Raw genomic sequence first — 13,199 nt, forward strand, 5'->3', positions numbered from 1 at the left:
GACCTATTTCAGTTAAAAACTTGCAAACTGATCAGTGCAGTCTAAAGACAAAGTGTCATCTTCAGAGGTGCAATTTAAGTCATAGGTGACCATTTTATGAAACACGTCTTTGTTAAGTTGGGATGATTGAGTATATACCAAAAAACTGGTATGTACAAGTGCGGTTTTACTGAAATAACGCTTTAATTTTCAGTTAAAATACAACACTTTTGTATTTGGGGGAAAAAAAAACAGCATCCCAAATTATTTTTATGGACTGACAAACATACAAGTCTAAAAGGGAGGGGGGAAAAAAAAAAAGCAATGTCTTCCATTGCAGATTTTTGTTTAATTTTATTCACTAAGTAAACATAGTTATTTTTCACTCTTGCTTAAGAACTTTCACATTTTGAACTTTAATTCATGTTGCTATACTTACAAACACTCTCTTTTATCTCATTTAATGTAAGATTTTTGGAATAAAATCTGAAGTTTTAGAAGAGAAACAAAATTGGAAGAGAATACAGCTCTGACAAAAATTATTATTCAACTAGGAAGTAGAACCTGGAATTATCCTTATCTCAGTGCATATTTTAACCTGACCTTTCTGTTGTAGTAAATGCATCTCTTAAGTCTGCTAGTCATTCAAGAATATTTTCTTTTATCAGGCTTGTAGTTTCCAGGCTACCAAATGTTGCCCATGTTCATAATGATACATATATACACACACATATATATCTCCTGTGTTTCTCACTAACAGTGCCCCCGAAGACTTCCATGTATGCAGCTTCACACAAGGAAAATATGGAGGGGAGGGTCATGGAGAATAACTTTTTACAAACAAAACAATAAACAAGTTTAGAGGCTGGTGTCAGGGAGGTAGCAAACTGATGAAGAGCCTGCAATGGAATAGAGGAACATGTTTAAGATAGAACTGGCTGGAACATTTCCGTAAGCTGTTTCTTAGAGGCCTTTAATAAAATCACACATGGTGTATATATAACAGAATACTTGCTCACTGACATGTTCTTCCCATATAACGCCTTTTGAAGTATGTGATACAGTAGAGTTTGACATGGTTTGTACTGGCTTTAGGCAGTCAGAACTTGGAAGATGATTATGTCTTAGGATGGAGTAAAATTAGGTTTTTAGGAAAATAAATAATGACATTGTGGATCTGTGTGACTGGCATGTATCAGACCTCTGTTACACGTTATAAGAAGCTGACACTTGCCATGTTTACAGGTGCATGATCTTTTTACATGGTGTTTTTTACTTTTACTGCAGGTATGGAGGAGGACCAGCTGTTAACCACCTGTATGTTTGTCACACCTGCCAAATAGAGTCTGAAAGAATTGAAAAAAGAAGGAAAAATGAATTGGAAATGTTTATTCGGGTAAAAAAGTAAACACTTATTCATTCTGCTTTTTGACATCACCTAATATTCATGACTTGACCCAAGGGGTTACCAGAAGTGCATAGGTGATTCCCGTAACAAATGGACTTTATTAAATATCTGTATACCTATATAGAATCCCTCCTTTTCTGTTGGCAACAGTAATGTTCTTGTGATATCTCAGATAACTCTTTATATGGAAATGTACTTAGAGAAAATATTTAATGCGTTTCTTAAATTGCTTTTTTTATAGTATGGAAACAGAGTGCAGCCACATAAGCAGTTGTTCTTTATACGCTGCCAGTGATCTGTTCTGTGCAGTCTGATAAGGTTTAAGTGCAATAATACTGTGCCAGCAAAAAGTTAATCATAATCTTTAGTTCTAATTTTAAAAATATCATTAGAGACATAAACAAACATAAATAATTCAGTGTGAAGTAAATACCTTAGTGTTGTAATGGATCTGTAAATTTAGTATCAAGCAGCTGCTATATTTTCTGTGAGTTAGAGATTATGTGCATGAGTCTGAATGGTAAAATAACTAGTAGCAATGATTTTGTAATTCTTAAACCAAAAATGTGTTTTGAAGTTTTCAGAGAAAATAAATGCAGAGATATTGGAGTCCCATTTCTGCTATCTTAATTCACGAGAGGGAGAAAAATAGAATTGCAGCTGTTCTTTCAGTTCTATCTGTGCTTTAATCACACTTCAGAGATAGTGTCAGCTTTTCTATGTTTTAACTGCTATTTGAACTTTTTAGTAATTGATTTTTCTTTAGTCTGGGTTACCACTGGATAGTAAGTATTATTAACAACATTGAGTCAATCTCTTTTGCTTTAGCAATCAGTATTTTTCCAGTATAAACAATGATATGTGCACTGTTGTGCAAGTATTGTTACTGGTTAGCAGAGAGAAAATTCTGTTATCCTCTATAAAGATTGCTTTAGGGAATGATTGCAAAACTTATTCTATCTGAAACCTTAAGAAGTTGTGCTGATGCTTTAGGTTCGTGTCTTCAAGAAGGAAGTATAGCTATATTATTACAGAACTAAAAGATAATGGTTTTAAGATTTACGTGACTTTTTGCATGTTTCTTAATAACACTGTGAAAAGATCTGTAGTCTCTGAAAAAGAATAAAATGTTAAACTTCCTAACATCTTAATTATAAAAAAAAAAATATGTTTTTACAATGATAGGAACAAATTTATTTAAATGCAACTGAGACTCTTTACTTAGCTGGTTTTTGTAATTTATACAGTCACTTACATTGCCTTGCAACAGAAACTCAGAAAACCAGAATGTGATTTTTTTTTTTTTTTAAATTTCTTTTTAAATTTTAAAATACTAGGAACAAAAAATATTTTGTGTTTTTTAAACTGAAGCAAAGAAAAGTCCTGAAAAGTCCTAGTGCATTAGTTCACCGTGCCTTGCTTGGAATCGTATTGGCATCTGTTCAAAGTATTAGGGGAAAAACAAACATAGATGAAGATACAGTTCATCATACCAAGAACCTTCCATAAAATTATGGAGCAAATCTTTCAAAACACTGTTTTACTTTATTTTACAAAAATAAGTTTTCTGCTTTCTTTTGCTACTTGAAAGTTCAGCCTTCACAGTAATTATCCAGTAGTGTTTGATGGGTAAGCACTTGTGCTTAAGAAGAACTTGTTGCTGTTTTCAGGAAAAAAAAAAAAAAACCAACAAATTCTCAAGTAAAGAATAAATCATCTTTTAATATGAAGGCTGCCACTGCATCAAAATCTCACCTTGGGAATTCACTAGGTGTTTACTGTTCTGATGGTCGGTAGTTCTTTAAAATGCTCTGTAGCAGTGTAGTATTATGCTGTTAATAATTGCAGTGGTTAAAAGAATTCAGTAGTTTAAAGAAAAAAAAAAAAAGGCAGAAAAACACAGATTCTTTTTCCTTTCAGCTTAATAGAGCATTCCAAGAAGAAGAATCTCCATCAACGTTTTACTGCATCAGTATGCAATGGTTCAGAGAATGGGAAGGATTTGTAAAGGGTAAAGACAGTGGTAAGTTGTGCTACATTTCAAAATATGGGGAATCTTTTCTTTTTTGTTGTCATGTAGTGGTACTGTTTAAGTAAATTGATTCTGCTTTGGTAGAAGGCTGTAGGAAGAACAGATAGAGAAGGCTCTTAAAACAAACATCTAAGACACAGGTTTTATAGATTACAAATATATCCAGGAACCAAATTACAGAGTATAGTCAAATAATTCACAAGAACGGGTAATGGGATAGTTGTGGAAAGAATGTTGCTTGTTTGCAGGCTTGCTGTTAGCAGCAGCAGAAAAATTGGATCTAAGTACAAGGGGGGATGGATTTTGTTGTGCAAACTGATAGGTAATGCTACAGGTTCTGGAGGAAAGGTGACCTCGCTGTCACAACCTAAACTCATAGATAACTGAGTAACAACTATAATAATATCACTTTAGCCAGCTTTAGGTGCCTCTAAAGTTTTGAAATGGAAACACTGATGAAATGTTCTACAGTCTTGTCTGAGTCTGCTCTAGCACAATTTTGCTAGGGGTAAAAATTAGGATTAATTTGTGTTTTACGTTGCTTGAAGACTTACTATAATCATGAATGCTTTAAAAAACTTGCTTTTAATTAAAATTCTGATTAGGTTTTAACTACTTAGAACGTACTGTTAAGCAGTACAAGAACAAGCAGTAAACAAACGAGCTATTTTTCCTTCCATTTGAAAATAGAACCTCCAACCTGCTGTTTGTTTTCAGCTCTCCCAATTTTAATCATCTTTCTGTCACACTAGATCCTCCTGGTCCTATTGATAACACTAAGATTGCAGTAACAAAATGTGGAAATGCTGTGCTAAAACAAGGTAGGTGTCCAATACTGCTGCAGCTTTGGGCTCCTTATGATGTATTTGCTGAAGGTTGGAAAATTTATTACAAATTCTTTTTTTAACTGTTATTTTAAAATGGTAATTCCTAGTGAATCTGTGTTGTGCCCATTTTGGGGGGACCAGCTTATTCTTGTAATAAAGAATTAGTATCTGTAATAGACTAATCCAAGTGCAGACAGGAGTGTAGAAGGAGGTGCAGAGTAACTTTAGAATGGTGAAAGTGTGCTTTGGCTTTGTATCACTTGGTTTGATTTGGGTTTTCTTAACGTAAATTGGGAGATGCTTGGCTTTTAGACTGTGTCATATATCTGTATGTAGTTATTTGAATCTTGAAACCTAATTTGAATTGAGAGCTACTTCTCACAGAGGGAAATAAACCACAGTAAGTAAATGCTGTTGCTCATTTTTCTGCAAGTTATTTGCCACTGTACATTGCAAAAACTTCTCTAGCGTGCAAAGATACAGTTTTCTTTGTTATTCTTCACAGTCAGATGCTTAATACCATTTATTTGAAATTCGTAGGTACAGAGAAAAGAATTCTAATATGGCCTGCTTTATGAAGACTTTAGACTTCCTATGAGTATTTAAATTCATTGTAGCTCAGCTTAAAAAAAAAATTTGCAGCATTAAGATTAACATTTATTTAACTGGATTTTTTCTCAATTTAACTTAGGTCCACTGTATGCTGAGGCATTATCAATGGCAGTTCACTGGAGGCCACTAGGCCCTGCATAAATCTCACCAATTGTAAAATGTCAAGAGTGCATTTAAAAAAGAATGAGTTCTTGCACTCATGAGTTTTGCAGTACATTTTAAGGATTTAAGCGCTAATGTAGAATTCAAATACAAGGTATAAAGCATCTGACTGACATGTAGCAAAAAAAAAAATCATTTTAGAATCAATAATTGGTAGCAAACTAGCCAGTTGTTGACTTACCTTCAGCTACATTGATTCAAATTAGAACTTGGGTAGAAATGAAGATGGATAGGCTGTGGAAAATTTGTCTCTTAAGTCATGAGAGAAGAGGTAGGAGTGCCACTAAATAGTGTACAGTATTACATATTTCTGTGATCCTGATCCCAGTTTATTAGTTCGCTGTGCCTGTTCAGTTAAACCTGACCGTTAGAAAATCTGGAATCTGGATAAGGGAGTGAAGATCTACTCCTGTGCCTACAGAGATGGAGTTGTTTTTTGAGAACCTGAACCTAAATGAGTGAAACTGAGGCCTAACGTCATTAGTACTGGCATAGGATCTGCATCGTAACTTCCAGATGAAGCTTTGTATGGTTAAGTTAGTGTAGGTAAACAAATGTGCAGCTCTTTGTACCCTTCCTCTTTGGAAACTTTTTATACATAAAGTACAGTAGTAGGCCCACTGGAGCAGGTGGTGAGGACAGAAAAGTATAGGAGGTAGGGGGAGAAGTCCCCTTGTTAGGGCACTGCAAGTTGGGGGAAACTTGCTGCGGGGCAGGTTTTTAATGAGTTGCTTAAAGAAGAGGCGTTTTATTCTGGTAGAATAGAAATTTGTCCTCTGCCTACGTTAGTGTGAGGAAATCGCTTCAACTCTATTAGACAGGATCCTTGTGTTAAAACCTAGAGGGGCAATGTGCTGATGCTCCCTTGCCCTTTGCCACTACAAAAGGTTATGGCAAATCAGAAATGATTGTTGGATGCTGACTTGAGACAGAAGAGGGACCTCTAGCCAGAGGAATGGAATCATAAGCAAAGACTTTAATCACTGAACGCAAAGAAATCAGGCTGACCCATCAGTGCTACATACGAGGAGCATTAGTGGGGCTGTTAATGTCCTAACAGCAAGTTCTCTCTGGGGTTCTGAGAATTTCACTGTGGTTTTTACACTTCTGTTCTTTACTATCAGTATTAATTTCTTTGATGAAACAATCCTGAGTCCTTGAACTTTACTGTGTAATTGATGGGACTGCATGTCCTTATATTAATATGCATCATTGTTTCCTGTGTCCCAAGAGCTACCAGTTGTCAGCTTCATTGATAAATATCAGACAAGATGTTTACCATAGAACCTTCATGTGTTTTATGCTTGAGGTATGTTAAGTACTGGATAATGTAGAGCAGGTAGTTGTAAGAATCAAGAAGTATAAAATTAACACAAAATATGTCATTGGGTTTGGCAGTTGGTGCAAGATGAAGCACAAATTTAGCTTGGGCTTTTAAATTTGAACCTATATTCTTTTTTTCTTTTTGTATATGTTGGGGAATTCAAAGAAATCATGAAAGAATTATTCTAAATAGTAATTAAAATTTTAAAAATGTTTTCAGGTGCAGATTCTGGACAAATATCTGAAGAAACATGGAATTTTCTTCAGTCAATCTATGGTGGAGGTCCAGAGATTATACTCAGACCACCTGTTCCTCCAGTAGAACCTGATATCTTGCAAACAGAGGAGAAGATTGAATTAGAAACTCATGGTCTGTAGCTATTGATAAAAAGATGAACTTGTAAGAAATCCAGCTTCCTTACAAAATGCCCAAAATTACATTCCTAAAAGTTTTATTCTTTTATGGCTGTTGGAAGCACAGCTCACTGGGCATTACATTAACTACAGAATAGTAAGTTGAAATATGTATTACAATTTGTTTAGAGGCTGTTTCTGTTTTGGAAGGCATGTGGTTTGTACATTTTGGAGTGTTTGGTCAATGGAAAAAAAATGTAATTTCTAAACTTTTTGGTATAAGTCAAAATCCTGTTATATCCTTAGACTTGAAAAATGGGGACAAATTTTAGAGATGTTCAATAACCCTTCTGATTCCTGATTGGGCTTCTGATATCTACAAACTTTTGCCTGTCTTAATTGTACAGTCTTGACAAGCCTAGGTATATGGGGAGTATATTTTAAATGGATTGCAATCAATGATAAAGAAAAAGGATTTTAATTTCCTAAATGCTCAGGAAAAAAATTCTCACTTATTTTGCACTGTAAGTATATGAAATGGGTAGTATATAATATCCAAATACTTATTGTATTTGAATGGATCAAACATTAGTGTAGACTGAATATTGTTTTGGTCAGCAAATGTCATAACTTATTACCTACTAAATTTTACATCTTATTGTAGTCTTCTGTAACTCTATAAACCTGGCTAGTGTCTTTAATAGTATATGTGACAAAAAGATTTAGTCTTCTCTAGGGTAACGTTTGAGAGCATGAAGTGTGAAATGTAAAATGATTATGGACATGAGTGATATAAATTTCAGAAATTAAATTGTCTGGTCTCTTGAGTTACATTCATAAACAGTTCCATTTGAAGGATTTTATTGTATTGTTAAAAACTTTCATTGGCATGATGACCTATAATGTCAGAAGCTGGATAAAATGTATATATTGCAAAACTTTACTGAGTGATTCATATTGGAATGCAGAATGGCACTTGCTCTTGTTTTTGCCTGATATTGTTACCAAATAAGCAGCATTATTCAAGGCTGGATCAATAAAAAAAAAAAAGTGGAAAAGGGGGGGAAAGCTTTCCTAAACGTTTTTCATTTATTACATCAATACAAAAACTTTTGAAGTAATGCTGTGGTACTGCTCTCACACACATCTAACTGTATTTCTTGACCACTTTATGTTTAGGCAATGATGTTGACAGTTCTAGCTCCAAAGTAAGAAAATGCTGACATAACATTCTTCTGGATAATTTTATATCTAGTATAAAATCAAACCGGTTTTGAACTTTGTAAAGCACTTAAAGCCATTCTGGTTAAAAAGCCACCTATAAGAGTCCTAGAGAAAGTGTCCTCTAACCTTAAGTACTTGCTAATGTGCCATGTAGGAGGAGTCAGTTCTGTCTGAAGGTAAATCCCAGTATTTTCCTCAGCCTACTTGAGAAGAACTAGAGCTAAAAACACAGCAGTGCAAATAAGAGGGGTAAATGGACAGCAGTTTGAAGCCAATGATTATATGGCTGGTACATAAGGAAAACATTTTTCAATTTTAAACTGTATTGCAGGTAACTCTTAGCCAGCCTGTTAAGTTTCTGAACTTTCATGTAAATGTTCTTTAAATTCCAGAGGAGGTCATGGGACATCGGCAGCTGAGAAGCCTTGCATATACATAGGTGTAAATGTAAAGAAACACTGAGCAGACTTTTAATGTCTGACAATGCATTTGGACAATTTTATATTAGTACATAAGGCAACTTGAAGTTAATATCAAGTTAACCCTGTACATACAAGGTAAACACATCAGTTACTACAGACTTGTCTTACTGATTAAGGTGAAGTTAACTTGCTTATGAACAGTCAATAGTAACTTGCTGACCTTGGCCTGTGGAAGGCTGTTCTGACTTCCCACCTCCATTTTTTTTTTTGTCCTTTTTTTCATATTAGGGTGACTAAACTAAACCTGGATTTATACTGTCTTATTTTAACTCCTTTCTTTTTTTGGCTAAGGTTTTATCTTATTTAACCTATTGTTAAGGTTCGCTAACATACTAAAGCTAAATAACAATGAATAGATCTGCATACTTTAGGAAGGATTTTTCCTACATGATGTTCTTAATTGGAAACTTGGGAAATACTTTCTTGGTTAAAGCACTGTATGGTGATCAGGTTTACCAATTTATTTAATGTTTTCATTAATAATCTGGATGGTGGAACAGACTGCCCCTGTAAAACTTGCAAGAGAAGAATGGATTGAGTGTTAGGGACATCAGCTTGTCAGGCAAATGAAGCAGTTCTGTGCTAAGTATTCTGGATATTATAGCAGATCAGACCAAGAGTTAAAATCCAGTGATACCAAAACAACACCTTTTCTGGGTAATAGTAACAAAAGCATCAGATGTGAGGCACAGGAGGTAATTATTCTGCTCTACTTGGTGCTGTGCTTGTTGTGAGATCTCATCTGTACTGTTCCCAATTTTGGATGCTATATGACGATAAATACAAGTTGAGGAGAGGTTATTTCAGAGAAGAGCAACAAGACTCAGTGTTGAAAAGGAACTTGTTATCTCGCTTGCTGAAGGTGCAAGACTTCTATGTGGAAATAATTGCTGGATAATGGTGAACAATTTTTCCTAGATGAGTAGGGGTATTTGCCTCAGCTTTAGCAATGGTGACTTGTGCTGGGTTTAGGTAGCCTGTCAGAAATCTAGAAATCTTTTAGCAGTTTTGTCAGTCTTTTCCACTGAGTGTCTGGGAATCCATAGGCAAACGTAATCTTAAACTGTGATGCACATAGATCAGTAACGATACACTTTAGCAGAGTTCGTGAAAAGCCTCTGTCACCGCAGTAAAAGGCATCTTCAGACTACAACTGTTTGTCATGCTTTAAAAAAAAAGAAATCCTGAGTTTGCAGAGATTAAATAGATGTGTTTGTGTTTAAGACAGTTGCAAAGGGATGACTGTTTTGCTTTTAGCCCTCTGAGAGCTCTACAAGGGATTTTATGCCCCAGAAATGGAAGTAGCCTTTTAAAGTAAGATAGTGTGGGAGAACTCCAAATGGATGGCTGGTGTATGCTGAAGGGAAGGCAACAATTCAGGGAATAAGTAAAGGAGAAGCCTTTACTGTGAAGAGCTGTCTGATTCACAGCAAAGAAAGAATGCATCTCAGGAAGGGGCTGTGGAAATTATTTCTTTCCATAAGCCTTTCACCAGACTATTTGGATTCTTTGTTCATTTGTTTCCAGTTGAGGAAACACAGCAATGTGTTTGGGTGCCAGGGAAGCTGTCATTTCAAGAAGGGAAAAATCCAGTGGAGTCCTTGTTTTAGGCCTGGGAATCTAGATTTGAGCTGTTAAAAGCCTGCTGTTCAGTCTGGTAACTTCAGTCTTCTCTTCTGGAGAAAACTGTATGGGCGGTGTGGGGGACTTACCAGCTCTAAGCTTGATTTCTCTAAATTTTTGAAGTTTTTTTGCAGGTAGTATAGCTAATTGTTCATCGGAACCCCCAACATCAAGGAGAGTGCTTCAGATACTGTGTGATGTAGCTGAACAGTATAATTGGAGGGAAACAGATTAGTGCAAGAACTACTGAATTACTCAGTAGTAAAATAAGGTGCTTTTATAATATGCTTCAGAGGTGAGAGCTAAATAATCTGTCTGCTTAATAAAGCAAATAAAAATGACCTGCTTGTTAGCTGTAAAATATTCCCATGTTATACTTTTACTGACTTAAAGGCCAGTCTCTTCCTTTCCTGTGACTGGAACATTAGGAAATGAAGGAAGTTCTGAAGACAATTCTGTGATGCAAATTCATTGTTTAACTTGGGTAGTCTAGAAAGCTGTTTCTGCAAGTATAATCTAAATTAGTCCTGTGTCTAGGGATAGATAGATAGATATATATAAATGCACATAATCTATTTCTCCAGTCTCTTAATTGAACTGTGGCTGGAGGCACTACAGTAATTATTTTTGGTTCTATGTTGGAATAGTGATCTTGAGTAGATCCATCCGATAAAGGTTGTTTTTTGTTTTCAAATAGATAAACGACACTCAATTGACTGCTGTAATGGGTGTCAGCCTTCCCATCAGTAATGGCCTGAAAGTTTGCTAGGTAAGTTAGAGACTTCATATACTGTTCAAAAGTTGTATCAAGATAAGATGAAAAAGGGCAAAAGCTATTTTTTATTAATTCATATCAAACTCAGAACCATTTTGATAACTCTGCATATTATATTTGAATACTGTTGTCATTGTCAGCTGTTGAGCTGCCTGAATGCAGCAAAAACATGTTTTAAGGTATCCTCTAATACCTATTTGACTAAAACTGCTGTAAGGTAAGCTCTCTGTGGTGAGACACTACAAACCTGCCAAAATTGAATTCAAGGGAGAACAGCCACACGCATTGTTGCTACACGTCCCTGACAGCCATAAAGAGATCTTGCATTTGAATTTTACTGCTCTGTCTAGATATTGTACCATGACTTGCAAACCTACTATATGCAGCTGGGTCAATGGAAGCTAATTTATTTAGGGTTTTTTAATTAATTAATCTATTTCTTCTCCCTGCTGATCTCATATTTGATGTGGAAGCTCTAGTCTGTTTAGCTTTGCTTGGGAGTCACATAGTCATGTGGGAATGCTTACCGTTCTATGTACAGAGCTATGCTGATAGGAATTAACTTCTGACCAAGCTATCCAAGTAGAGATGTCAGAAGTCTGGAGCTAACAAGTAGTAGTGCGTTAGTCCCTACTCTGGAGGCTAGATGATAAGGTGCTGTTAGAAATCTGTCCTTCCAGCAGAGTGCAACACTCAGTGACATCTGAAAGAATTTATATTTAGAGCCTTTTGTAAATTCGTATGGTCCTGTATTTTGGTAAAGATTGCCCCAGAGTAGGGTAATCTCATATAAGTATCTGTTGAGTTAGCGGTATGTCCCACTGACAGTGGGATATCAGCATAAAGTGTTAGAAATATGTTTGGCTATAAAATATATTACGTGGATGGAACAGTTTTCATTTGTGGAGCTAAAGTTAAATACGCCCATCTAGGCCTGAATTTTTCTTATGAAATCTGGTGTAATTTGATGTACTATGCTAATGCATTATGTAAGAATCCTGCTGCTCAGATTCAAAACTGATAGAGTGATTGGCTTTTTCTAACACAAGATATGCTAGGTTTTTAAAAGGACTAAAGCCAAAAAGTTTCTTTCAAGTTAGTATTATAGGCATTTATTTATAATAATACTGCTAACATTTGATTTTTTTTTTTTTAATTGGTAGATTATTCTGTTATTCATATAAGTTCATTTGGAAAAGCAAACCTGAGATTTGGAAAATTTACAGGAAAACTTACAGATTATCTGCTTAAAGGGGCAAGTTTCTTCATATTTGCCATACAACTATTTTATACTGAACTAAGAAAATTCTGTTCCATTTATTCCTTTTGAATTCCCTATATACATCTGGCTTAGTGCAGTCTAAGCAGTTTTCTCACTGAAAACCTTTCAGCTCTTGATTTTGCCCAGGAAATGAGTAAAACAACTAGGCTTTTTCATTCTTCCAAACAGATGGCTTTTCTGGCTTCCCTCTATACTTAAGCCATCCAGAGCTGACAATTAGTAGCAGGAAACAAAATAAGAGTTCTAGATTTCTGAAGTGTCACAAAGACAAATCACTTTCAGCGTTATTTCACAGAAATTATCTGGTTGCAAACAAACTTGGTTTATATTAGCCTTCAAAATCTTAGCAGATTAGAAAATAGCCTTGTTCAGCAGAAAATTTTGAAAGCACTATTCTCACTAACAGTGAAAAGTGTAACTTGTTTTCTTGAATATATTCTATAACATATAGCTGTTTAAAACATGACTTAAGAATAGCTTCAGCCTAGCTTTTAGCTGTTCAACAAGGTGACAAGGCTGTTTCTCCATAAAAAACAGTGCAAACACTGCCACACAATAAGATAAAATGTTATCTGTTTAGAATACATTTAATATTACACGTTTGCTTACAACAGCAGAGTCGTGTTTTTCATAGAAAGCTGGTATTATTTACTCTATCACAGAACTTTTCTCTCTTCTAACTGTGTGTCAGCTGAGACATGCAGCTAGAAAAAGAAGGTCCATTTGTGAGAAACATATCACCGATGTGTCTGATAGGTTTTATGGATTGTTAGTGATACTACATGCCAAGTCACTTGATGACAAGTTTCCTTATAAGGGTCATAGATGGGTAAATGTGTAGACTTAAGAAAATGCAATAGGAACTTGATCACTCAAACAGGATGTTTGTAAGATAAGCAAGAAATCTCATTTTCTGACTTGTTCAAGATTGAGTTGATTAGCTAAAAGGGTAAAATACAAGTTCTGGTTGTTGAAATGAGTGGACATGAGGAAATACAGTTGAGACTTGACTTGCTGATTATATACCATTATGAAATGAACTGTCAGTAAAAAAGTAAAGTTGGAGTAATAGGAATACACTGGTTATTTGTGCAGTTTTGATACGTCTTTATGCAA

The 13,199-nt window shown here is 35.2% G+C and overlaps 1 protein-coding gene across 3 annotated transcripts in view; it reads left to right on the forward strand.

Moving 5' to 3' along the window:
- USP33 (ubiquitin specific peptidase 33) overlaps window positions 1-7,635 on the forward strand; it is a 44,060-nt gene extending 36,425 nt beyond the window's left edge. For all 3 annotated transcript variants that reach the window (XM_050900594.1, XM_050900592.1, XM_050900593.1), the window contains exons 22-25: window positions 1,267-1,375; window positions 3,308-3,410; window positions 4,172-4,240; window positions 6,564-7,635. In XM_050900594.1, coding sequence (XP_050756551.1) covers window positions 1,267-1,375; window positions 3,308-3,410; window positions 4,172-4,240; window positions 6,564-6,721 — 439 coding nt within the window. In that variant the 3' untranslated portion in view covers window positions 6,722-7,635. The remainder of the gene's footprint in view (window positions 1-1,266; window positions 1,376-3,307; window positions 3,411-4,171; window positions 4,241-6,563) is intronic.
- The last annotated feature ends 5,564 nt before the right edge of the window (window positions 7,636-13,199 follow it).

This window comes from Gymnogyps californianus, chromosome 8 (genome assembly GCF_018139145.2).
Source record: "Gymnogyps californianus isolate 813 chromosome 8, ASM1813914v2, whole genome shotgun sequence".
NCBI classification, from domain to species: Eukaryota; Metazoa; Chordata; class Aves; order Accipitriformes; family Cathartidae; genus Gymnogyps; species Gymnogyps californianus.